This window comes from Cotesia glomerata, linkage group LG3 (assembly GCF_020080835.1).
Source record: "Cotesia glomerata isolate CgM1 linkage group LG3, MPM_Cglom_v2.3, whole genome shotgun sequence".
NCBI lineage: Eukaryota > Metazoa > Arthropoda > Insecta > Hymenoptera > Braconidae > Cotesia > Cotesia glomerata.
In genome coordinates, this window is record NC_058160.1 from 17,586,888 (window position 1) to 17,611,898 (window position 25,011).

At 31.4% G+C, this 25,011-nt stretch overlaps 1 protein-coding gene and 1 pseudogene across 4 annotated transcripts in view; one reads left to right on the plus strand and one right to left on the minus strand.

Moving 5' to 3' along the window:
• Positions 1 to 2,302: 2,302 nt before the first annotated feature.
• LOC123262019 lies at positions 2,303 to 4,381 on the minus strand (annotated as a pseudogene).
• Positions 4,382 to 6,792: 2,411 nt separating this feature from the next.
• The window catches only part of LOC123262012 (protein AF-10-like), a 69,122-nt gene continuing 50,903 nt past the window's right edge, over positions 6,793 to 25,011 (plus strand). The window contains exons 1-9 of one of the 4 annotated variants that reach the window (XM_044723981.1): positions 6,793 to 6,910; positions 7,145 to 7,382; positions 7,954 to 8,033; positions 8,130 to 8,294; positions 8,375 to 8,572; positions 8,637 to 9,317; positions 9,388 to 9,707; positions 15,431 to 15,898; positions 18,743 to 18,926. In XM_044723981.1, coding sequence (XP_044579916.1) covers positions 7,274 to 7,382; positions 7,954 to 8,033; positions 8,130 to 8,294; positions 8,375 to 8,572; positions 8,637 to 9,317; positions 9,388 to 9,707; positions 15,431 to 15,898; positions 18,743 to 18,926 — 2,205 coding nt within the window. In that variant the 5' untranslated portion in view covers positions 6,793 to 6,910; positions 7,145 to 7,273. Of the gene's footprint in view, positions 6,911 to 6,995; positions 7,060 to 7,144; positions 7,383 to 7,953; positions 8,034 to 8,129; positions 8,295 to 8,374; positions 8,573 to 8,636; positions 9,318 to 9,387; positions 9,708 to 15,430; positions 15,899 to 18,742; positions 18,927 to 25,011 lie in introns of those variants that run through there. The other 3 variants (XM_044723979.1, XM_044723983.1, XM_044723980.1) reach the window with 3 other exon arrangements.

Genomic DNA, 25,011 nt, shown 5'->3' on the forward strand with positions numbered 1-25,011 from the left:
GTTTATTTATCTAACAAATGGTCCTAGTGTTGGTTGTTTTAAGGCTTTATGCTTTCTATTTCGTATTTATTATATCTCATAATTTGTGACCTCTTGAGAATATTTAGCTAAAATGATTTTAGTTAGAAAAACCCTTAATAAAATGTTTAACACGTGTTTTCCTTTTTATGAGTTTTCACAAAGGTCTAGTTGTTAAGTAACACGTGTGCATTTTATTCAAGTACTTTTATAGTTCTGAGAAATGTTGACAAAGTTAGTTGGTTGATTGTTTATTTAAGGAGATTACTATACTTTAACTTATGTGCTACAACAATTTTGTATATAAACAAAATGCATTATTTGTAATATATAATTTATTATAAATTAAGTTAAATAATTCAAATTATAGTGAATTTGCCGCGTAATGCATCAAATCGACATCTACTATGGGTATGTTCCGATATGCACTGCGAGCACTGCACAGTGCTATCACTGTGGAAAAATTCGTTCCGTTATGGACTGCCAGTATACTGCCGCAGTACCCTAGGGAAATATATGACGTCATAAATCGTCGCCATATTCTACTGTGAGCACTGGCGTTTTCGAGGTAAGGTAGTCGCAGTACTTTGATCACGTGATCAGTCAAAACCACTTGAGTGTCTAACGTTTTATAAACAATACCTACAGTTTAATCCCAAAGTTATAAAGTTCTGTAATTTGTAAATTGCAACATTTTCCGATACATCTTCGACATCTTTTGATACTTCTCAGACGAAGTCAACGGCTGGAAAATCTTTTAACAAACCGAAGGCTACAAAGTTATCGGGTAAAGAAAGAAATAACAAAGATGACAATAATAAAGGTGCAGGTAAGTAATACTGAAAGCCGAACAATTATATTTTCAATTAATGAATCAACAGGATTTGAAAGTTCTTTTGTTTTGTCCTATAAATGAATTGCGGAGATTGGATTTTAAATAGATTCTATCAGTAAATTTTTAAATTACCACTTCCTCAATTTATTCAATTTTCTTATTTGTATTAATTTATTTGTTAAGTGAAATTTCTTGTAATTTTCTAAAGTTCGGTCAACTTCAATCTCATAAAATTTTATCAACATCAAATATTAGTCCGTTACTTTTTTAAATATTTGTATTAAATATATTGTTATCATCAAATTTTAGATGTCAAGAATTGGAACAAAAATGAAGTTTTACTTCTTATTGAGATTTATAAAGAATACCAGCTTGAATTTCTGGATGCAAATATCACCAATGGCGATGTTTGGGTCAAAATTGCGACGAAAATCAACGAAACCCTTAATCAGCAGGGTTTGCCGCCTATTCCTGCGGAAAAATGTAAAACTAAATGGGAGACGCTTAAACGTCGTTATAAAAGTTTAAAAGATAGCCAGAAAACATCTGGGAATGCACCGATGACATGGCCTTTCTACGATGTAATAATAAAAACTAATCATTTTTTCTATTCATACTTTCAAAACTTTCCGCAAATATTTTACCTTTGTTAATTTGTAGGAAATGGAAGAAGTATTTGGCGAGCAGCCGTGGGTAAAACCTCTGTCTACTGCTGGATCAAATACTACCAACAAAATGGGTATTTACATTAATTAATTTTGTAAAATAATTTTTAATGTGATATAAAATTTAGAAGAAATTTATTCAAATTTACTCTTTTCATATTTCATAAACTCGCAACATGATTAGCAAAAATAAAATTTTTGGCGTTTTTTAGATCCTGACGTTATCAGCCCACCACGAAAGCGTCAAAAAACTTTAACTAACTACTGTGAAGAATTACTTGCAGCTAAAAAGGAAAATAGTGAAATTCGCCAACAACATCATCGTGAGAAAATTGCATCAATAGCTCAATTATCTGGTGCTCTTAATAAGCTTGTGGATCATCTAACAAAAAGACATGGAGATTCGTGATTTTCAGATGAACGGCGTTTTTTTTTGTTTATTAAACATGCTTGAGAGAACGTCAAAGACTGAACTTACTTTTTACGTACAAAAAATATATTCTTTTACATTTTATTATTTACAAAAAAGTTAAGTATCTTTAAGAAAAATATTAGCTATAAAAATTTGAAGTATTCATATTTTAAATGTAGTTGTCTTTATTTTATTGTTTTTTATTATAACATATCTATGTTGATGTTGAAGTAAACCAAAAAAAAAGTACAAACTGAAGAGGTTCATATTTTTATACTTTTTAAAGATTTATTAAAATAATAACATTACATATATTATAGAAGGTATATCAAAATATATATTGTAAGATGAAATAAAAATATATGAACGTGATAAAACTTACAATGATATAACTTTTTTTCATCAATTTTTCTTTCCAAAATTAGGAGAATACACTTTGTTGTGGAAATATTTAAGGAAAACACAAATTCGCAATAAAATTTACAATTTTTTTTACATATAAGTCGATTTAAAAATCTGCTTTTTTCAATTAATGTGCAAAATTCAATTTTCAGTTGATTAGTATGCATGTATGACTAAAGTTTAAAATTTATACATTATTATTAATAAAATTTTTCAACCTTTCTCTTTTCTCCATTCCAGCAACTTTCATGTCATTGTTCATTTCAATATCTACATCCATTACTGGAACTTCATGATTCACAAGTATTGGGATGTCGATCAAATCATCTCTCATAATGCAAATGTTGTGCAAAATACAACAAGCAATTACGTAATATGGTATTAAGTCCGTTCTTTTGAATGGCAGTTTATCCAACAAACTACGAAATCTTCCTTTTAATGAAGCGTTTGCTCGTTCTATCATCATACGAGCACTTGAATGTATTGTGTTGTATCGCAATGAATCTTGATTGAAGTTACCATTATTTCGATAAGGTACCATTATACAAGGTTGAATACTGTAAGCCTTGTCTCCTAACAAGTGGGTATCATCAGGAAAAAATTCTGGTGTGCAACAATTTTGTAAATTTGACAGTCGGAAAACACGAGCGTCATGGACTGAGCCTGCTTGACCACAGTACGCATGAATAATTTTCAATTTGTGATCACATACTAGCTGAAATTATAAAATTAAGTTTATTTCAACAAGTTAGGTAAATATATAGGTCATCAATATAAATTTGATTGTTTTAAAAACCTGAGTTTGAATAGAATGAAATCCTTTGCGGTTAATATAGCTGGCATGGTGTTCTTTGGGCTGAGCAATTCTTATGTGTGTTCCATCGATCGCTCCCAATACATTCGGAAATCCGTACTTTCGATATATATGATTTGATGTTATCCTCGCTTCTTCACGAGTAGGCCATTTTATGTAGACAGGTAGATAATTATATATTGATTTGACTACTTTCCAAACAGTTCTCCAAGCTGTTGCTTTTTCCGACATCGAAACGATCACATACTGATCTGTAAAATTAATAAAATAGTAAGCTATTCTATTGAACATCAATTTTCAACTTCTTGAAGATCTTTAGAATAAGATTAAAGGAACGTGAATAATGTACCTGTAAGAATCTGGTGTTGCCATGGTCCAAATACTCAGAAGAAGCTGTTTTTCGACAGAAATAGGATGTCTGCCAAAGTGGACAGATTGTTTTTGTAAGTCGGGTCCGAGTAAATTTATAAGAAATTCAAAAGTTTCGCGCCTCATACTATAATTGATTTACAAATAAAGATGTAATATTAGAAATTAACAATAATTTAAATATTTAAGTTTTGAAAAATAATTATCATCAGTTAATTGGGTAAAAATACATGTCTTACCGAAAATGACTTTTAAAAGTTTCATCAGTCATTCGAAAAACCGTATTTTCGACATAATTTTGGGTTCTTGGAATGATACCTTGTCCTGTACGATTTCCAAAACAATAGATGAAATCTTCATCATCGCTAGAATCATCTTCGTCTGAAGATTCCAATAAATTTCGAACTGCACCAACAAGTACTATTCCAATTACTGGATACTCCATTACCTGTAATTTTTTTTCGTTTATAGTAATCAATCATTATTTTTTTTAAAAAAACTCCTAAATTTTACTCTACATAACCTCTGCACATTAAGTTATACACAAAGTTAATATAAGTTAAGTAATGAAAAACATATTCTTTTTAATAAAAAACTACTTACTTTTATTATATTATAAATTCAATTTACATTTAATATTAATTAAAATATTTTTAATTTGATAGTACTCCAACAACAGTTTTTTTTAATGAACTAGAAAACTTTAATACACTCATTTGAATACTGCGTCAAAAAATGCGGCTGACAGTATACGGGATTGCGTTCCGTTTTAAATAGTAACCAGTATAACTAACTATAAAGGAACGGCTTCACAGTATACTAAATTGACGTCACACTGTACAGTGGTCGCAGTGCATATCGGAACATACCCTATATCATCGGATATAACATATAGATACATAGTGATTTCAATTTTGTAGTGGTATGAATGAATCTTTGCAAAGACAAAATTCGGTCCCATCTAAAAGCATTGAGTGAGCAGCCCCTGAATAAGACCATAGAACCAAGCCAACAATAATACTGTTCGTTAAATAAATAACTGATAAACTATTGGAGTTACGTTTAATAATATTAAAAATAATAGTTAATATTTAATTAAAATAACAATATCTCATATTAATTAATAAACCAAAATCATAATTAATCTGCAACACATATATTAAATTTAAACGTCTTAATCATAATAATTTAATAAGTAACATTTATAAATTAATATCTAAACTTATAGCTATGATAGATAAACTTTACATAATTATATTTATAACATTTATAATAATTTAGTTATAATAATAATAATAATAATAATAATAATGTTCTAAAGTTAATACTTTTGTTAATGGATAAGCCATAAGAATTTAAGATATAATTGTGAGCCCAGGTATACATTTGTGTATGTACCAAGCAAAATATATGTAGGCAAAGACATGGACGAGAATAAGTATTAGTGTATAAGTTAAAATAAGTATTAGTATATATATGTTAGAATAAGTATAAGATGTAATAGACTAAGTATATTGGTTTGAAACATAGAGGGGGAAGTGAAGCCGGGAACCACCGACTTCGAGCCGATACTTTTGTAACTACACTTCTCCCTGAGAACTTTAACTGAGCACTTGCTGTAGCTGAAACCACCGAATAAAATCAAGCTCTTCGTTAATTATTGTTTATCATTTAAAACAGTCCATCTAACTAAAGTTTTCCTTTTTCTTCAACTTAACCCAACAGATTTCATTACCAAAAGCTGAATTAATAAACAACAATAAATTTAAATAGATCCCACGTGACTACAACTCACACTTCAGTCCAGAAGGAGGCAGTACGAGCAATCTAGTGACCTTGCTGGACATATTAATAGAATCTTTCAGTCACAAAGTCTCAATAAATTAAAAAATATAACAACGAAAATTTGTACGCCACAATGAATAAACAGACGAACACTCATTTAGCCGAAAAATGTAAATAATTTTATATTTAGATTAGAAATTTTTTTAAATTAATTATTTTAATTAATTTTAAATTAATTAATTTTATTTAAATTTACAAGCATGTATGGGAAACACTCCAATTTCATGCTTGTAAAGGTGGACCATCTAAGAAAAATTTCCAATTTTTTGGATGAGTAATTTTCGGCCGAATCATTATTCGGATAGATAGGTATTCGGATGAATATACGTCGGAACGAACCTTTTTCAAAATCAAATTAATTTTAACTCTTGAGGAATATAAGATTTATATTTACTTATATTCGATAACCCGGTGTTTTATAATTTACAAAATTGTTTTTCTGCTGGTATTCTATTTAAGCTAATGTATTTTATAAACTCTGAATATAGCAAAATTTTAAATTTTCTAGAGTTTTAATAATTCGGAATGTTGTCGATCTGACTGGTTGACCGCGCAACCCTCTCATAACAGATAGCGCTTTAATAACAGGTAGCGTCACCTGCTGGATGCACTAGGTGCATCACACGAGCATTTGGAGTGCAAAATGTAATGTTTTTAGTATTATCCAGATAGCACTACTTATGAATAGAGCGCTAATTTTTAATATTATAAATGTGCTTTTAATTAGGTTGTTTATTGCAAAAAGTATTTTTACAAATTTTACATTTTCAACTACTTTTTAGCGAAATTTTTAAATCAAATAATGTAAATTGCCTATGTATTTTATTATATATTATTTATGAAAACTATATAAGGTAAAAGCTCCAATAGATGATCATGTACCAGTATATGATCACTCCATGTATTTATATACCTATATTTGTGAATATATAGGTATACAAATATTGGGGCTTTTACCTTACATTGTGAATATTGTGATTTTAGCTAAACTTCATAATCTGACAAACTTTTTAACTCTTAAGTGCAATTTTAAAAATTTACATTTGCAAAAAAATCATGATGAAATCGTAAAATGTTTATTTGTACAATTAAATTTATTAAATGATAATATCGTTGAGGTTAAAGGGGCAGTTTTTCAAACCATGTTTTTTTTTTCAATCATTAAAAACGAGTTTTTTTTGTGTTAAAATAAAAGTTCTTATAAAAAAAAACTGATTAAAAAAAAAAACTTAATGCTAGCCCGTGGTGAATGTATTGTTAACCCTTAATTAAAATGAAGTTCAATTAAAGCTTTTAACATAAGATTAAAATATATTAGGATGCTTGTAGTAAGCAACGTTTCCATGGTGATTTTTAATATATTGTATGTCAAATTTACATGTAATCTGTGAAAATGGCGAATGGCTCTCATTCTCTCTATACATCTATGTATTTCTCTAGCGGTCGAATGAGAAACCTCTCGGAGCCTAAGTAAATCTAATCTAATCCTTGTTTCTTGTTACTCATTATTGAAAAGATAAGATGGATGTCAAGTGGAATAAATAAAAACCGTTAGTGTGATTAATAAAAACATCAAATTTAATAATAATAAAAAAGACCTAAATCTTTAAGTATTAATCTTCAATGGGCCTTCATTTATTATTATGATATTACAATTATGCATAATAAACCGTTAAGACTGTCTATTTAATTGTTAAATGTTAATATTCCAAGTTGTTTTTCTATCAATACAATTAATTCTATAATTTTTTTGTATGTAAAATATATTCATTATGTTTTTACAGTTTAGTAATTGCTTTATTCCTGATTTTTATGATGTTTCTAAATGATGGGCATCATTTGATTGTTAAGAGTTATTATCAACTAGCTTAATTTGAGCTGCTAGTCTTATATCGAATCGTCCGGAACACAGTATGAAGGAGATGCTTGGCGGGTGCTGTGTATGTTCTGACGAGAGGGGATGGACGGAAAATCCGCTTGTCTATTGTGATGGTCAAGGCTGTACTGTTGCTGTTCACCAAGGTTGGATATATTTTCTATATTCATGATTACAATATCTTTATTTAATTTATTGATTTTAAGTTTCTTACTAAGCTCTGAAAAATTTATTGTTATACTATTTATTCAAATTCTTGAATCTCATGTGTAATTATGATTTTTATGTGCATATATTATAATAAAACTTAAAATTTTAGGTATTAGAAATTATCTAAAAAACTCAAAGCAACGAATCATATCAATATATGTATATTTTATATCAGCTAACATTTGTTTATGAACATTTTTAAAGTCTTCAAGTGATGAATGTAATCGTCAGAATTACAAAATAAATTTATTTTTATTGTTATAAGTTTAATGAATGTTCTGAGTTTGATATTGATATGAAAAATGATATGAAAAACAGTTATACAACTGTTCCAGAATGAACATCAACCTAATAAATTTATTTGGTATTATGATTATGTAAATCTTATTGTTTATTAATTTTTTCATCATTTGAAGGCCACTAATGTAAAATAAGTTACTATAATTTTCAAACAATCAAATCAATTTACTTCCGATTAATATTTAACATTATTTGTATTTTTTACAGCATGTTATGGAATTGTAACAGTACCAACTGGACCATGGTATTGTCGAAAATGCGAATCTCAAGAGCGTAGTGCACGTGTTGTAAGTTACATTTTATATCAATGTCCAATATTTAATTAAACAATATCAATGGCAATTTTATATTTAATTCTTTATTAATCTGAATTATGAAAATAGCGTTGTGAATTATGTCCAAGTCGAGATGGAGCACTTAAGAGAACAGATCAAGCTGGTTGGGCTCATGTTGTCTGTGCACTTTACATCCCAGAAGTTAGATTTGGCAATGTTACAACAATGGAGCCAATTATTCTTCAACTTATTCCATCAGAAAGGTTTAATAAGGTTATTTAATTACAATCAATTTATAACCAATCTTTTAAAACACGTTATTTTCATTTAATGATTTTAACAATTATGTTTAGATATGCTACATTTGTGAAGAACAAGCTAGAGGTAGCAGAGCTACAGTCGGAGCATGCATGCAATGCAATAAAACTGGTTGTAAACAACAATTTCATGTCACATGCGCTCAGGCGTTAGGCTTACTTTGTGAAGAAGCTGGAAATTATCTCGACAATGTCAAGTATTGTGGATATTGTCAACATCATTATTCAAAATTGGTATAAATTATTTATTTTATGTGATGATTTTAATGATTAAGTCATAATTTGATATTTTTTTTAGAAAAAGGGTGGAAACGTTAAAACTATTCCACCTTATAAACCAATTCCAGCAGATAACGGGTCTTCTGATTCTTCTCCAGAAAAAGAAATAGATTTACCTTCAAAAACCTCTACAACAGTAAAACGTAAAAGCTCCAACCTTAAGTCATCGACAACATTAAATTTAAAAAACAAGTTAAATACTAGTCCAAGTTTAGATGTTGATGGAGTTATAGATGAAAAAAATGGCAGTGATCGCAATATTCCAAAAGATGCTACGTCGTCATCAACTCCAGGTTCTAGTAAATTTACGACTTCGAATTTTGTAGAAACAGTTGTTACTCAATCAGAGAGTGTATTTGGTCACGAAAACAGTAGCAGTAGTACCATTTCTTCTGATTTAGTTTCTACAGGTGGTGTTAAACCTGGAACAAATATTAATTTCACACATAAAAATAATAATCATCCTAAATCAAGTTCATCAATCAACAAATTAAATTATTCAAGTAAAAAGCGTAAAACTGGTACGCATACACCAACGGCTATAGGTAGTGAAAATTCAAATAATTCCGTTAGTTCTGAGGCTAGTGGATCAGTTGTTACAGTCAGCTCTATTATTCAGTCAATACCAAGTAATTCAGTCCAACCGACAGTTACTGAAGCAACAAGTCTTAGTACTGTATCTGAATTAGAAAAATTGAAAGTACGTATTATTGTTTTGTCCGTTTAAAAATTTTAATTATTGCTACTTAATATTTGAAATATTTCTACAGCTAACATCTGATAATTCCTTAAATTCAAACACATCAAATATTTCTACAACAAATGTATCAACCACGACACCAGTGATAATATCATCGCCATCGACTCAAACACATACTACTACTACTGCAACTAGCATCGTCGTATCAGTGCCACTTACTGCTACTTCTCTTCCAAATTTTGCACAGAGCGTGGTAACCAGCGCTCCTACTCTTTATCAACAACTTCAACGGAGTATGTCTACAATTGCAGTTACAAATAATGATCAGTCGGACTCTGTTACTTACTCAGATCACGATCCACCAGAAGATTCACCAGCTAAAAAATTACGGTAGAATCGAATTTCAGTTATACTATACAATTACGATATGAAACTTGATATGTAAGGCGCAATAATTTATAATTATAAAAAAGTTTTCACTCTATTTTTGAAACATCGTAACTTCGTATAAAACAATCGTAGAGAAAAAGATAAAAAACGAAAATGGAGCTTCGATTCTTAGTTTTTGGGTCTTTAATTCGAAATTTGTTTCTATCAGCAGTTGTTAAATAAAAATAAAAAACTATCAAACGATAGTTTTTTAAATTATTTATTGTCTGGAAAATGTTAATCGAAAAAAAGATGAAAAAATCAAATGTGTAAGAACACTTATTTAGCTTTGATATAACTAGAAATAATGGTAATACTAAAAATTTTGCTTATAATTTTTTAATCTGAAAGTACCTCAGAGAAAACCTGAAAATGTTTCACTCATTTTAATAAAAATGGCCTTAATCAGTATTTTCTTCATAAAAAGTTCATTATTGGGAGAAACGAAAAAAATTTTTTTTTCACATGACAATTTTTTATTTTCTGTTGTTTTTCAAAAGAGCTGAAACTTTTTCAAGAAGATAGTATGATTTGTTGCTATGAAAAACTTTTGTAACTAAAAATTGAATTAATCGTGAAAAATTTATCCTAAATTTAATTTCAACAAAAACGACAAATTTAACCATTGATGACCCGAAAAAAACAAAATCGCAGTGTTTTATAATTTTCACGTTTTTTCTAGAATCTTATAAAGTTAAACTATTATAATTAGTTCCATTGTTTGTCAATTCTTGGCCAAGTTATGCAAATATATCTGAATAATACGTTTTTAACTTCTTTTTTTGATGGACATTTTGGTTTTATAAAAAATTTATTTTATCAAAAATTTTTTGTTTTAAATGATAACCATTCAGTGACAAATAATTGTACTAGTGTTTCAACACTACAGTTATTATGAGAAAGACTGGCATTTCTTACCCAAAAAGTCTCAATTAATTCGCTTTTCGAGAATATATGGGTCTTATTAATGTGCGGCGTGGATATAATACATGATTTTTGAATATAATAAGTCATTCTTGAAAATCATTCATAAATTTGGCATTTATTCATATCTCTTGATGTCAACACGGTGTATGTTATTTTTTAACTGAAATTAATTTAGTCATAGTTTTACTTTTATACTTTTTATACGCTTTTCATTAGCTTCATCTGTATGTATGTTTGTTTGTTTGTAACCGACTCCTTTGGGCGCGATTTTGACCCACTTTAAACGGCCAGATTTCGTTCAAACTTTGTAGATTTATCGAGGACCAATGACAATACACTAATTTGATAAAATTATTCCATTTTTCAATTTGCAAAATAAGATTTTTGTTAATTTATATAATTTTCATCTATAGTCGATAAGGCAGGAATTTATGTTAATTTTAAATTCCAACCATTATCTTTAACCGATTTATCTAATATTAGGAACCTTGTTAGCACAAATGCAACGAAGTTCGCGTAAACCTACGGCTGGAATTTTACGTAAAGTTTACGCTACAGTAGAGGAACAGTTGTACTTATAACTGTTGTCGTGAATTTAACGTTAACTTTCTGCAACTTCGCGTTAACTGTGAGCGAACCTTTGAGCGAATCGGAAAATTCCGGCAGAAGATTTACTCTTACTTGATGCGTAAGTTAAAGTCAAGATCTGGGAAACTGTTGCAAATGCAGAGGTTGACGCGAAGTTAATGTAAAGTTGACATAAAACATTGAACATCAACTTAGCTGATTGGCAACCCGTGCTAACTGGGAAATTTTCGAATACCAAAGGGAATTTTTAATTCAACAAAACAAATAATAATTTTAAAAAACTAAAAAAACACACTTTTATAAATAAACCAAACTAAAAAGTAAAAAATAAATAATAGTTTAAAAAAACTAAAAAACACGTTTTTTATAGAAAACCAAACTAAAAAATAGAAAATCAATCTGATTTAAGAATAGTGTAAAAAATTTTCATAAATATAAATTAATAATAGTGTACATAAAAACAAAAATGTATTTTATTTTAAAAAAAACGTGGGGTGCTTTTTAAGATATTATCGAAATGATAATCCTTCTACTCATCTGTCAATAAAATATTTATAACTATTGACACCATGCACCCCACGCTTTTTTTACAATCAAATACATTTTTTTCTTATTTACTCTATAATTAATTTATATTATATTATATTTATTAAAATTTTTTACACTATTCTTAAATCAGATTTTTCTATTTTTTAGTTTGGTTTTCTATAAAAAGCGTTTTTTTTAGTTTTTTCAAACTATTATTTTTTGGGTTCTTAAAAGACTGTATCCATTCTTATTTGGTGAATTCATAACATTTTGTTCTCCACTTTTTATTCTTTTACTTTATCTACCTCAGTCGCGGCAGCGGCTGATATCTTTTTTAACTATCCATACTCGCATTTGGTTATGTCCCAATGTACCACAGTTTTCTTTATTCAAAAAATCACGAAAAACTTAGTTAGTAAAGCTGACTTAAAGAACTCTTTATACTGATCACAGCCATAGCACTGGCTCGAATGATATTCTTAATAGATTAGTATTATAAATAATGAATTAATTTAGTATTGAAAAATAATTTTTTCATCACAAGAAAAAAATTTTATATTTAAAACTCTCTGTTAAAGAAATTTGAATTAAGAAAAAAAATTAAAGCTATTATTTTCAATTAGATTTCGGAAAATCGAAATCCCACTGAATGTTGACGCTTGTATTTATAAAGGTGTGTGTCTGCATTTGTGAATGCTAGCTTTAGATGTGTAATCGAAATGAAATCTATATTTAAAAAAAGAAAAATATTAACGCAATTCGAGGATTTTCAAGTTTGTTATTATCATAAACTAGCTGTTTTCTTCATTTTCGATTTTTTTTTTTTTTTTTAGTAATTTTGCTAGTTCTGAAAAACAAAAATTTAGATATTTGATTCAACATTTATTATCAACAACAAAAATATCATTTTTTCACTGTTGTGTTTTTACCCAATTTCGTATGTTTTTTAGTGGAAGTTTCATCGCTGTGTTAAATCGTATACAATGTTGCCAAATTCTCAATAAATGATTCATACTTACATTAACCGAGAAAAAAAAGGAGTATCAGGATTATTTATTATTTATTTTATTAAGTGTACATCTAACAATATTTACATGAATTTTTATTAAAAAATATTAAATAGTCTTAAAGATATGAGCGTTGCAGTAAAGCTTGAAAAACAAATTTCCCTCTCCATGTTCGCATCAATTTCTTAAAAAACGAGCTATTTAAAAAAAATTCAAGTTCATTGTACTCTATATGAATATAGTTATCGTTGTACGCAGCCGATTTTTTCTTATTGAAAATTTATTCGAACGGTTGCACAACTGATAAAATTTTCAATCGGTCGCTATTTTGTGAAAAATCAAAGTAAAAAAATCGGATGTGTACACTAAATAAAATAAATAAAAAAAAATCCTGATATTCCTTTTTTTTTTCCAGTCAAAAAAATTCCCGAAAATCACTCATTTTTTTCGGTCGTCACAGTGGCTATCCCCCTTAATTAAAAATTTAATGAAAAGAATTCTTTTCATAAAGCGATATAAGTAAGTCAATTATAAAGAGATTTCGTGGTATCGGTTGATAATAAATTATAACCAATATAACTGTCAAGAAGACTATAAATTTATTGACATTTGCGTGAATATTAGTTCTATTATTCCTGATAATAATTATCATTGGAAATCTTTATTTTATTTTTTATCTAAGCTAACTAATATATTTCAATTTACATACCTAAAAAATTACTACAAATATTCTTTTTAATTTTTTCAATTACATTTCGCTTTCACACAATCGACGATCAATTTGTATCAGCCATCCCAAATCACCTAGTCATAAAAAGGATATATTAACGTTAATTTGTGTAGTGTGCTGTTGAGTGTAAGATTACTTAGCTTTTACTTATCGACATAATTTAAAAGACTCAAAAAAAAGAAAAATAAATTCGATAAACGGTTGACTCTGCAGGCCATCCTTGGAACTCACCACTATATTCGAGCTCAAAATGCTTGAAAACATGCATACTTGCAAGTTTTTCAAACTTGACAAAGAGTATGTTGTACATTATTGAGCTCTTCGATACGGTATTTCAAGAAGATGCATTTCGCGGTAATCGCAATATTTTTTTTTTTTTTTTAAGATTAAAAGCTGGTTAGAGCTTGAAAATAATCTGAATAGTAGTTTAAAAGTTATTTCTAAAAAAAATTTTTTGTTAACAGTTTACTTTCTGAGATTTTTCAAAATTGACCAGGTGAAATTAGATCAAATTTTTTTTTAAATCTAAGGACAAGATAACCCTTCAAAATGTCATAAACCGCGTATTAATCGATCGATCAAGTCGTTAAAAAGTTATAAAAAGTTTACGAAAACACACACTCACGCATCAGAACATCCTTGTCGGAATGGTCAGAATAGCTTCCTAGGACTTCGAAATGTCAATATCTAACGAAAACTCGATTTTCGAAAATCGGGGGAAAACAATTACTTCCTCATTATTGAAAGCTATTTATTTTCATTGCGGGAATTTAAAATTGATAAAATGATTTCTCTTTTACAAATCGCGTCAATTGAGTACTTGTTATTTTCAGAACTATACAATACATTCGTCTCTTAATTATTCATAATAATTTTTTTTTTATTAGTATTTATGAATTTCCCTAGAGATATAGATTTATAAAAGAAAAAGAAAATTAAAAAAAAATCGAAGATGTTTAATTTTTTTCTCTATTAATAGCTAAAAATATTTATTTTTTAATCTGTCTAAAAGATTAAGGGGCTATTTAATATAAGTAGCTGTCTTGTCAGGCGTAGAACAATGAAAATTTTCCCTCTTACATTAGTAATAAAAAGACTCGGTGAAGAGTAATTTCGATAACATATTTTAATTGTGAATGTATCGTACTGTAAGCTTATATTCAAATAATTGAAAATAAGAATCATACGTGAAAATATTACATGTATGATGTTACATTTTATCACATACTCAAAAATAATTTCTTTTTATACTGGCAAAAACTTAATTATACCTTTCAATTAATAAATTAAATATAACAAAACTATTGTCATTGATTCTACTATTGAATACGACTAGATTGTAAATTTGAATATTTGCCGCGCAATAAATATTCGAGATATCGATTCACTCGCGAGTATCTTGAGCCACATTGAATATAGCTGACGTGGGAGGTAAACAAGTACTTGATTTAACCTCTTCAGATAAAATTATTTTTTACGTCAAATAAAAATTACTCTAAATTTTTACATGCATACAATGATATATCGAACAATTAATTCACAGCGAATCATATTTTCTTTCGTAGTAACGTACATTCTTCGTATTATTTGATGAATTTTATTGTTATTTTCAATAGTGTTTCTAACGCAATTTACAGCAATGTTTTTAAGGCACATTCTTTTTTCATCAAAATTTTATGTCATTATCAAGTATAATTATAAATACTAGGCAAAATCATTTAAATAGAAATTAATCCAATATGATTATATCTTTATACGAAACAAGTTTTATTGTAGTTATGAAGTTTGTCATTTGAAATGAATATGAATTGAAAGTAAAATTCTTTTCTTGATATCTTTTACTAAGATTAGCTCAAACAGATAAATATTTTCCAAATTGACAATTAAATATTTAATACTTCAATTTTCAGATTGCAGTCAACAGATAAACAAGAAAAAGTTCGGAAAACTAAGCGGGGATCTACTTTAAATAATCCATCATTGTCTATTCCTCCTGTGCCAGTATCATCGATTTCTTCATCAACCTCCAGTACTACTATCAGTATTGTTAAAACGTCTAAGCGTAATCTAGCGCGAAATAATTCTCAGACACAATCATTATCAGTTACTCCAATATCGTCTATAATTCAAGGAACTACTACAGCCACTGGAAATTTTAGTAGTATTACATCTGCTACTGGAAATACTATGAGATCTGTAGTTAAGGATTCTCCACCAAGCAGCCCAAGTTCAGAAAGTATGAGTAGTACTGGGCCAGGAAGAACGAAAAAAAAGAGCGTCGAAGATCACGATTCTATTACTCCGTTATCGTCTATAAATATGACACCCACACCTTTAGCTAGTAACACAAAAGAAGAAAAGGAAGTGAAACTGTAAGAATTTATTTTTTTTTTTTCGAGTAGAGTCATGATTTTGAACGCGTTTAGTAATAATATTGATTAAAAGAAGATGTTTTATTTATTTCTTAGTAATAGTGACTCGACGGATTTCAGTCAGAGTTAAAATATTGACGAAATTGTGGATTCCAAATAAATATTTGACTAATTACTAATTTTTTACACCGAAAATACGAGACTTTTTAATCAACAAAAAGTGAATAGTTATATGCCTAAAATTTCATATTTGACTTTCCAAATCCACGACAACCGCAGGACACATTAATAATACATGGGTCATTCCATGCCAAATCGACAAATTTTTTACCCTACCCCCTTCGATTTCGCTCAAAATTTTGTATCTTTTTCTACCCTCTAAATTTTTATGAATTATTTCAGATTTTTTTACCCAACCCAAAAAAAGTTACGAATTGTTGAAAAAAACCGATTTTTTTTTTTTTTTTAAATCGCTAGAACTTTTTCTAAAAATTGACCGATTGGGACCAAACAAAATCGAAAATTTTTGTTCATTAATGTAGTTTTTAGAAAAAAATACGAAAAAAATTTCAGAAGCCCGAATCTATGAAATATTTCGGTTTACTTGAAATAACTGTTATTTTCTCGAAATCGGACCCGTTTAATTTTTTTTTTTTTTTACTCAAAAAAAAATTTCAACTAATTCTGCAAAAATCCGCGCTAGTTTCAAGATGTTTTGACAATCGCTTCTAATATTTTTTTTTAATTAAAAAAAAAAGTTTTTTTCAAATTTGGCTTATTTTATGTGACTTAATTATGAAATTTTATTGGCTTACTCGTGAAACTTCAGAAGTTGAAAAATAAAATTTTATTCGAAAATTTTTTGTAGTTACCGACCGAAAAATTGTTTTTATTTTATTTTTTTTTTTTTTTTTTTTTTTTTTTTCCAAAAAAGTAAGGAAAAGTAATTTTATTCACTTTATGACCGTTTTCTTCTTTCGTACCGAAAAATGACAACTTTCAAAATGAAGTAGGCTTAAAAATTACCCCTAGTTGATAAAACATCAGTTAAAAGAAAGGCCGCACGAGCAAGTTTGCAGTTACCTCCTGATCAGCAAATATTAAGTAATTAAAATTAAACATTTTACTTTTCTTTGATTCTAATTTCAATATTCAATTTATTTTTTATTTCTCCTTACTCGATGACTGTCTTATTTTCTTCACTGTACTGTAATTTAAGCACTTCTCTGATGAAGAAAATGACCTAACTTCCATCATACAATCTTCTAACGACGAAATTTTATATGTAGGGTAAAAGTACCGGTTTTGGCCATCTTAGTACCATTTTTGGCCACTTGATATTTTAGTTAATTTGTAAAAAATTCAACTATTCAAGTAGAATTTTTATAGAATTTATGAATTAGTACATTTATACGAATTGAATTCATAAAGTCTTGCGCTTATAGAAATATTTATACAATAATTTGAAAATAAAGTGGCGAAAAAAGGTACGCTGGCCACAAACGGTACTTCTACCCTATTTTTTCTGGTATTGTTTTCGTATCTTTGAAACGATCTTCTAATTTTTTTTTATCAAATCGTAATCTTTAGTTGTTGAGAATCGAATATTTATCTTTGCCAAATTTTTGGACACCCATTCAAACAATTGTATACGTATTAATATTTGCTGATCAGGTGTTAACTGCAAACTTACTCACGAGGCCTTTCTTTTAACTGATGTTTTATCAGCTAGGGGTAATTTTTAAGCCTAATTCATTTTGAAAGTTGTCATTTTTCGATACGAGAGAAGAAAACGGTCATCAAGTGAATAAAATTACTTTTCCTTACTTTCTTGGGAAAAAAAAAAAAAAAAAAAAAAAAAAACAATTTTTCGGTCGGTAACTACAAAAAATTTTCGAATAAAATTTTATTTTTCAACTTCTGAAGTTTCACGAGTAAGCCAATAAAATTTCATAATAAAGTCACATAAAATAAGCCAAATTTGAAAAAAACTTTTTTTTTAATTAAAAAAAAAAATAGAAGTGATTGTCAAAACATCTTGAAACTAGCGCGGATTTTTTCAGAATTAGTTGGTTTTTTTTTGAGTAAAAAAAAAAAAAAAATTAAACGGGTCCGATTTCGAGAAAATAACAGTTATTTCAAGTAAACCGAAATATTTCATAGATTCGAGCTTCTGAAATTTTTTTCGTATTTTTTTCTAAAAACTACATTAATGAACAAAAATTTTCGATTTTGTTTGGTCCCAATCGGTCAATTTTTAGAAAAAGTTCTAGCGATTTAAAAAAAAAAAAAAGCGGTTTTTTTCAACAATTCGTAACTTTTTTTGGGTTGGGTAAAAAAATCTGAAATAATTCCTAAAAATGTCTTTTAGGGGGTAGAAAAAGATACAAAACTTTGAGCGAAATCGAAGGGGGTCGGGTAAAAAATTTGTCGATTTGGCATGGAATAACCCATATACAACTGCAATCCGCATAGATTCATATAAATTTCTACTTCAAATAATAGAATCCATTTTTATCGTGTATTCTACTATAATTCATTGTGAGATAGTATTCGGGATAAATTCGTAAAAGATTCTTTAAGAATTTATGTATGAATTATAACATAAAATATATATGTTATAACATAAAATTTTTTTTCACATCCGTGTTAAAATGTACTAGTTATTTCTCTCGGTTTGTAGAACAGTATTTTCTTTACTGTTTTTCTCAAATTTTAAGCTACGATATTTTTCGAATGAATAAACTAATTTCCTTACAGTTCGCGGTAATTGATGCAATTCTTTAATAATAAAAAATACTGATGCGTTTTAATGCTGTATTGATTACAATTGATTGATAATAGGTTTCAAAACGGCGTAAACGCCCCACACATGCTTGGAAATCAATTAAATCCATCATCAACGATGGCTCAAAAGATGTCTGATACTCTTCACCAAGAACTGGAGGCTCACTCAATTTTCACAGAGGCAAGTAATTCATCGACAACGTTAGTAGGACCACAACTTCATAGTCGAGTAATTGCTTCGGTAAGTTTTTCCTTTAAAAGGACTTAAAAAAATCCAAAGTAAATGAATGTTATTTAACGTCTTCTGCAGAAAACAGTCGATTTCTAATTTCGAAAGATATCTGAATTCTATTAAAGGTAAAAGATCCAGTAATTGGTCAAAGATCAGGATTGAATAAGTCCCTATCTTTCGTAAATCATATATTTATACTTGAATGTGAAGGGCTTTTATCTTACCCCACTATCTTATTTTATATCCACTTCGCATATTTGGATTCTGAATCCTGATCTTCTACTATATTTTTATTTAATATTTCTCTACTAGAAAAAATTAAGGGAGCAGTTAAATGTTCATGTTCAAGATTGCCCAAAGATGATCTTATGAAAATTGTTGGAAAGTTATTTCGAAACTTCAAGCTTATAACTGTAAACTCCTTCGACGAAAAATTCTAATCATTATTGCACTGAGAAAAAATTTTTTTTCCACCCAGAATACGAAATATTTTTAGCCAAGTTTTTACATATCCAATATACGTTTCTTAATATCAAAAAAATGGTATTTTTCGTCTGAGAATATCTAAGTTTTTTCTGGAGCTAAAATTTTATGCTGCGTTACCATAGCAACCGCAGCGGTGGTCCCTAGCGGTTTTGTAAATGCCGAAAAATGTCGCAGTTATACAGTATTAATGCGGTATTTTTTTAGCATTTTTTTGGTTGTTTTAGTCAGTTTTTTCATCGAAATATTATCGAACATTTACCGTAAAAATGCGAATAATTTACGCTCGAAATGCGAAATATTTACGCTAAAAATGCGGAATATTTACGCTCAAAATGCGATACATTTACGCTAAAAATTTAGAATATTCACCCTGAAAATGCGGCATACTTATGGTAATAAGGTAGTAAAATGACTGTATTAAAACCATATTTAAAATATGGTGTAAAATCAAATAATGCTCGGACTGCGATTCGAACCCAGAACCTCCTGAAGACATGTCGGCTACTCTACCATTTGAGCTACCTGGTCTATACCAAATTTTCTTTTTGCTAATTCTATATACATTAAGCCACACCGTCCATCTTACGATAAGCATTTTTAAAATTAAATAATATAATTATATATGTGAAACAATACAACTTTTCGATTTTAGAAAATTTGCAATTTTCAGGCATATCAAGCTAGCAGTGGCAGAGCCCATCTTGGACGATCATTATTATTGATTCCTCGGAATCTAAACAAGCAACAATATTCTAAATAGAGCAACTAATTAGCAACAAAAAAGCAACAAATTTAGCACTACAAATAAATTTTGTTGCTTGAATAATAAGTCAATGCCTGATGGACGAGTCCATGCTAGCTTGATAGACCTGCAATTTTCTAAGTGATAAATTAAAGATTGAAATTAAAATTAGAATATATTTATTTAACATATGTATTTCTTTGTATTCATTACCGCTAAATACCTAATTAAAGAATAATATTCTACATAGTATTTATTCAAAAACAGTATTTGTTTTTGCAAAGTAGCGATGGAGAATAAAAAGCAAAATTGGAAACTTCATTTTATTCATTTCTAACATGGAAGTGAACTAAAAATAAAACCAAATCTTTAATGATTGTCCATTATATCAGAAAATATTCGTCAAAATTATGGAATAATTACGGTATTGTTAGCAAAAAAATATGGTTTTATTACTTAAAAATTACCGTATTATTACGGTAATTATTTGGAATTTTTTGGGTACAATTTGGGCATTGATGCGGTAATCGTATTGTATATTTTTGGTAACTGTACAGCATAAGTGCAGTATATATACTGGATAACTACAGTATAGAAACTGGCCAAAACAACTATAGTTTAACCGCATTATTACCGAATTATAACGGTAAATATACGGCATGAGCATAAATGAGGAAAAATTACGGTATTTTTACGGCATTCTCAAAACCGCGAGGGGTGCCACCAATTCTCTAATTTCCCTCCAACTTCACAGTCCTGGCGTGTTTGTTTACATCATTGAAAAGTTGTACTGATTTATAATTTATTGAACAATTACCTAGCTGTATTACAATCGATATCACAATTTGGGTGAATTCTTGGGTATGAAAAAAGTTGCTCGAATGGGATTGACGTAATTAAAATTTCAATTTTTCAACGACTTAATAATTAATTAAATTATTTTTTTTATTGAATTATGATTAATTTAATTATAATTAATTTAATTTTTAACTTCCCGCTAAGAAAATCGGGAAGTTATTGATTTCACCCCGTTTTGCAAAAATCGAATTTTCATCAGATCTCGACGTTTCAAAATCACAGGAAGTTTCCCTGACTACCCCCGCGAAGTTGTCACTATGTCTGTGTGTGTGTGTGTGTTTTTTTTTTTCCTTAGGGGCGGGGGGAATCCTTTTTACGGATTCTAGGCATAGCTGTTTGGCCTGGATATGTGGCGACTCGACGCAGCGTCATACTAAAACTTGACGCTGACGCCCCTACCCACTAAACCCTAAACCCCTTTCTCTTCTATCCTCGGATCCCCCATGGTACCGTCGTAAGGCATTTCTTCGCGGGGGAAGAATTAGCTGCCGCTCTTCCATCTGGTGGCTAAGATGTTATTTCTTCTTTCTAGATTCTGTCTTTCGCTCTTTTCCTCTCAATGGATCACAACTCTGTAAGCACTTTTGTAGCAAAAGTGCTTGTGGCGTTCCAGGCAGCTTCTGACGACAACATTGCTTCTACTATTGACTCTGGTTGGGTTCTCTTTTGCAGAATCTTCCCTAACTCATCGCGCTGTTGGTTGAAACGTGGACACACAAAGAAAACATGCTCCGCATCTTCATTGACCCCTGGACAGGACGGGAACTCTGGGGTATCATCGTGCTTAAAGCGGTGAAGATATTTCCGGTAACATCCGTGTCCTGATAACATCTGCGTTAAATAATAGTTGATCTCACCGTGACTCCGGTTGAACCACACATCAATCCGAGGTATGAGACGGTACGTCCACCGACCTTTCTCTGCAGCATTCCACTCCTGTTGCCATCTTGCGATGCTGTGTTGCCGTTCTTCCCTTCTAAGTTCTTCAGGGCTCAGTGTGGTTGACCTTTTTCGTTGATATAGGTTCCGTCTTTCCTCAGCTAGGACTCTGAGAGGCAGAGTACTGGAAATAACACACACTGCTTCCTCTGATATTGTGCGGAAGGCGCTAGCTACTCGTAAGGCACTCAGTCGATATACTGGTCCAGCCTTTCTCCATGATTCTTGCGCCTTTAGTGCGTCGGCCCAAATGGATATTCCGTAAGTGAGCACCGATGTGACTACTGATGACAATAATAGCCTCCTGCTCTGCTTTGGGCCTCCGACGTTCGGCATCAGTCGTGCGAGACTAGCCCTCACTACTGACGCTTTGGCACTGACATGTTCCACTTGCTGCTTGAAGTTGAGTCGGGCATCAAGCATCACTCCCAAATATAGGATATAAAGTTGTGATGTGATTTCTTGTTCGCCGACTTTCAGCTTAATGGTCTCTACCACTTTTCTGCTAGTAATAAGCACTGCCTCAGTCTTGTGTTGCGCCAGTTGCAAGTTCACTGCGTCCATCCACCGGTTAACGCGCTCAAAAGTAAGATCGAACATATGATTTATCTCGTCCAGATGTTTGGCAACGATCACTACGGCTACGTCATCTGCATATGCTACGAGTTTGACGTTTCTTGGCAGAGTTAGTCTTAATAGACCGTCATACATAATATTCCACAGGAGCGGGCCTAGAACTGAATCTTGTGGTACACCTCCAGTAATATCATACTCCTTCGAACCGTTCTTCGTGTCATATTTCAGGACCCTGTTTTCAAAGTAGCTTGCTACGATCTTAAGAAGGTATTCTGGTACATTCTTCTCTTGGAGGGCCTGCATGATGCATTCCCAATTGGCGGAGTTGAAGGCGTTTCTGATGTCTAGAGTCGTCACCAGGCAATACTTCTTCGTTCCACCCTTCCATCTGGTTCCTGCGATTGCTTTCTTGGCCGTATCAATAACCAGTTTGATTGCGTCCAGGGTTGATCGTCCTTTCCGAAATCCATAATGATTGTCTGCCAGGAGTGGGTCGACTACTGCTTCAATTCTCTGGTGAATTATGCGTTCAAATATCTTACCCGTTGTATCTAGCATGCAAAGTGGGCGGTAAGATGACGGTTCATCCGGTGGCTTTTTACCTTTAGGAAGCAGCACTAACCGTTGCTGTTTCCACTTTCGAGGAAAAATCCCTTCTTTGAGACAGGTGATGTAAACATCCAGGAATAATGCCGGTGCTGCCTTTATAGCTGTTTTTAAGGCAATATTAAGGATTCCGTCTAATCCTAGTGCTTTATCATTCCCTACGCGGTTGGAAGCCTCCGTCAGTTCTTCTTCCGTGACAGGTGGAATGTCCTCCAGTTCGCCTTGAGCTAACTGGTAATGAAGCTCGCGTTGCTGCGGAAACAGCGCGGTAACAATTTTCTGCAGAAGTTGTGGGCATGTGGGTGCCGGCATTTGTTTGACTTTTAAGTGAGTCATGACCACCTTGTACGGTCTACCCCACAGGTCTTTGTCCACCTCGTTGATGAGCTCTTTCCAGCATTGCTTCTTACTATCCTTGATGGCTTTGTTCAATGATTGACGGGCTTTTTTGTACTCTGCGACCAGCTCCGCAGAATTAGGTCGTCGATAGCCACGCTGGGATATTCTTCTTTTCTTTAGACACTCTTTCCGAAGAACGCTGATGTGGTCGTTCCACCAGTGTACTGCCGGGCGTTGGCTTATGCTGCGTTTCCGGACCATACTTGCGTCACAGGCCTGGACAACTCTTTTCATCAGGTCCTTGGTCATTTCTTCTGCGGATCCAGTAGTAATCGGTTCACTATTCAGGGCTATTACCAATGTGCTTGTGTCAAAAGACTTCACTTTCCATCCAATGGCATTGAGTGACTTGATTTGTCTTCTTGTATTCCGGTCATGTGATATTTCCCTGAGAATTGCCTTGTGGTCGCTGGCTGTGTAGATATCCATCACCTTCCAGTCGTATTTCCTACTGATGAGGCTGCTGCTGACGAAAGTGAGATCTACAATAGAGCTTGCTTCTCCTTTAGTATAGGTTGGCGTATCACCACTATTGAGCTGGACTACATCTAGTGTAGTAAAAGCTTCTAGTAGTACTTTTCCTCGCGCATTGGTCTGCTTGCTGCCCCAGTCTACTGCCCAGGAGTTGAAGTCACCGGCAATCGCGACTGGATAATGCTGCTTGGCGTCCTCGGTCAGTTTGTCCAATAATTCAGTGAATTCAACAATGGATAGGCTAGGTGGTGCATAATAGCTGTAGAAACGGATGCCGTTAACTGTTGCTGCTGCAAAGCCAGCATTATCATTGTTAACTACACTCTGGAAGGGATGCTTACCACAGGACTAGATGACAGCCTTGGCGGTGCTGTCAGATTCCCAAGGCTGGGTATTCAGGTGTCTGTATGGCTCTGCTATCATTACTAAGTCTAACTGTAGTTCTCTTGCTGTTTGCATAAGCAGATCATGTGCAGCTTCGCAATGGTTTAGGTTTAGCTGCAATATCTTCATGTCTGTTTATTTGTTATCTTCTGGAGTGCCTCTTTAAATACTGGGCACCTGGATGCGCCTGCATGATGGGCCGCGTTCTCCGCACTTTGGTCCGCGCATAATACACATTTCGCTGGGTTTTTGCATTCAGCAATCTTGTGTCCCTCTTGTCCGCACCCAATACATAGCTTAGACCGATCCACATTGCTCTTGCACTTGGATCCATGGTGTCCAAAGTGCCAGCACTTGAAATATTGGATTGGTCTCCTCGTAGCTCTGATTCGGGAGTTGGCCCAGCCGATCCGGACTTTTCCGCTTCCTGCCAATATCTTCCGCGCTGCAGCTGCTGCTAGTGTCACAACAGCTGTCTGAGTACCTCTGTAGGCCTTACGAATCTTAATTGTCCCTAGTGGTATCTCGCAGGTTTCTCCGATTACCGTTCGCAAGGCGGCCTGAATATCCTCCTTGGTTGTGGTATCGTCAAGATCTCGGATTTCGACGTTTTCCTGTGGTCCTTTGCAG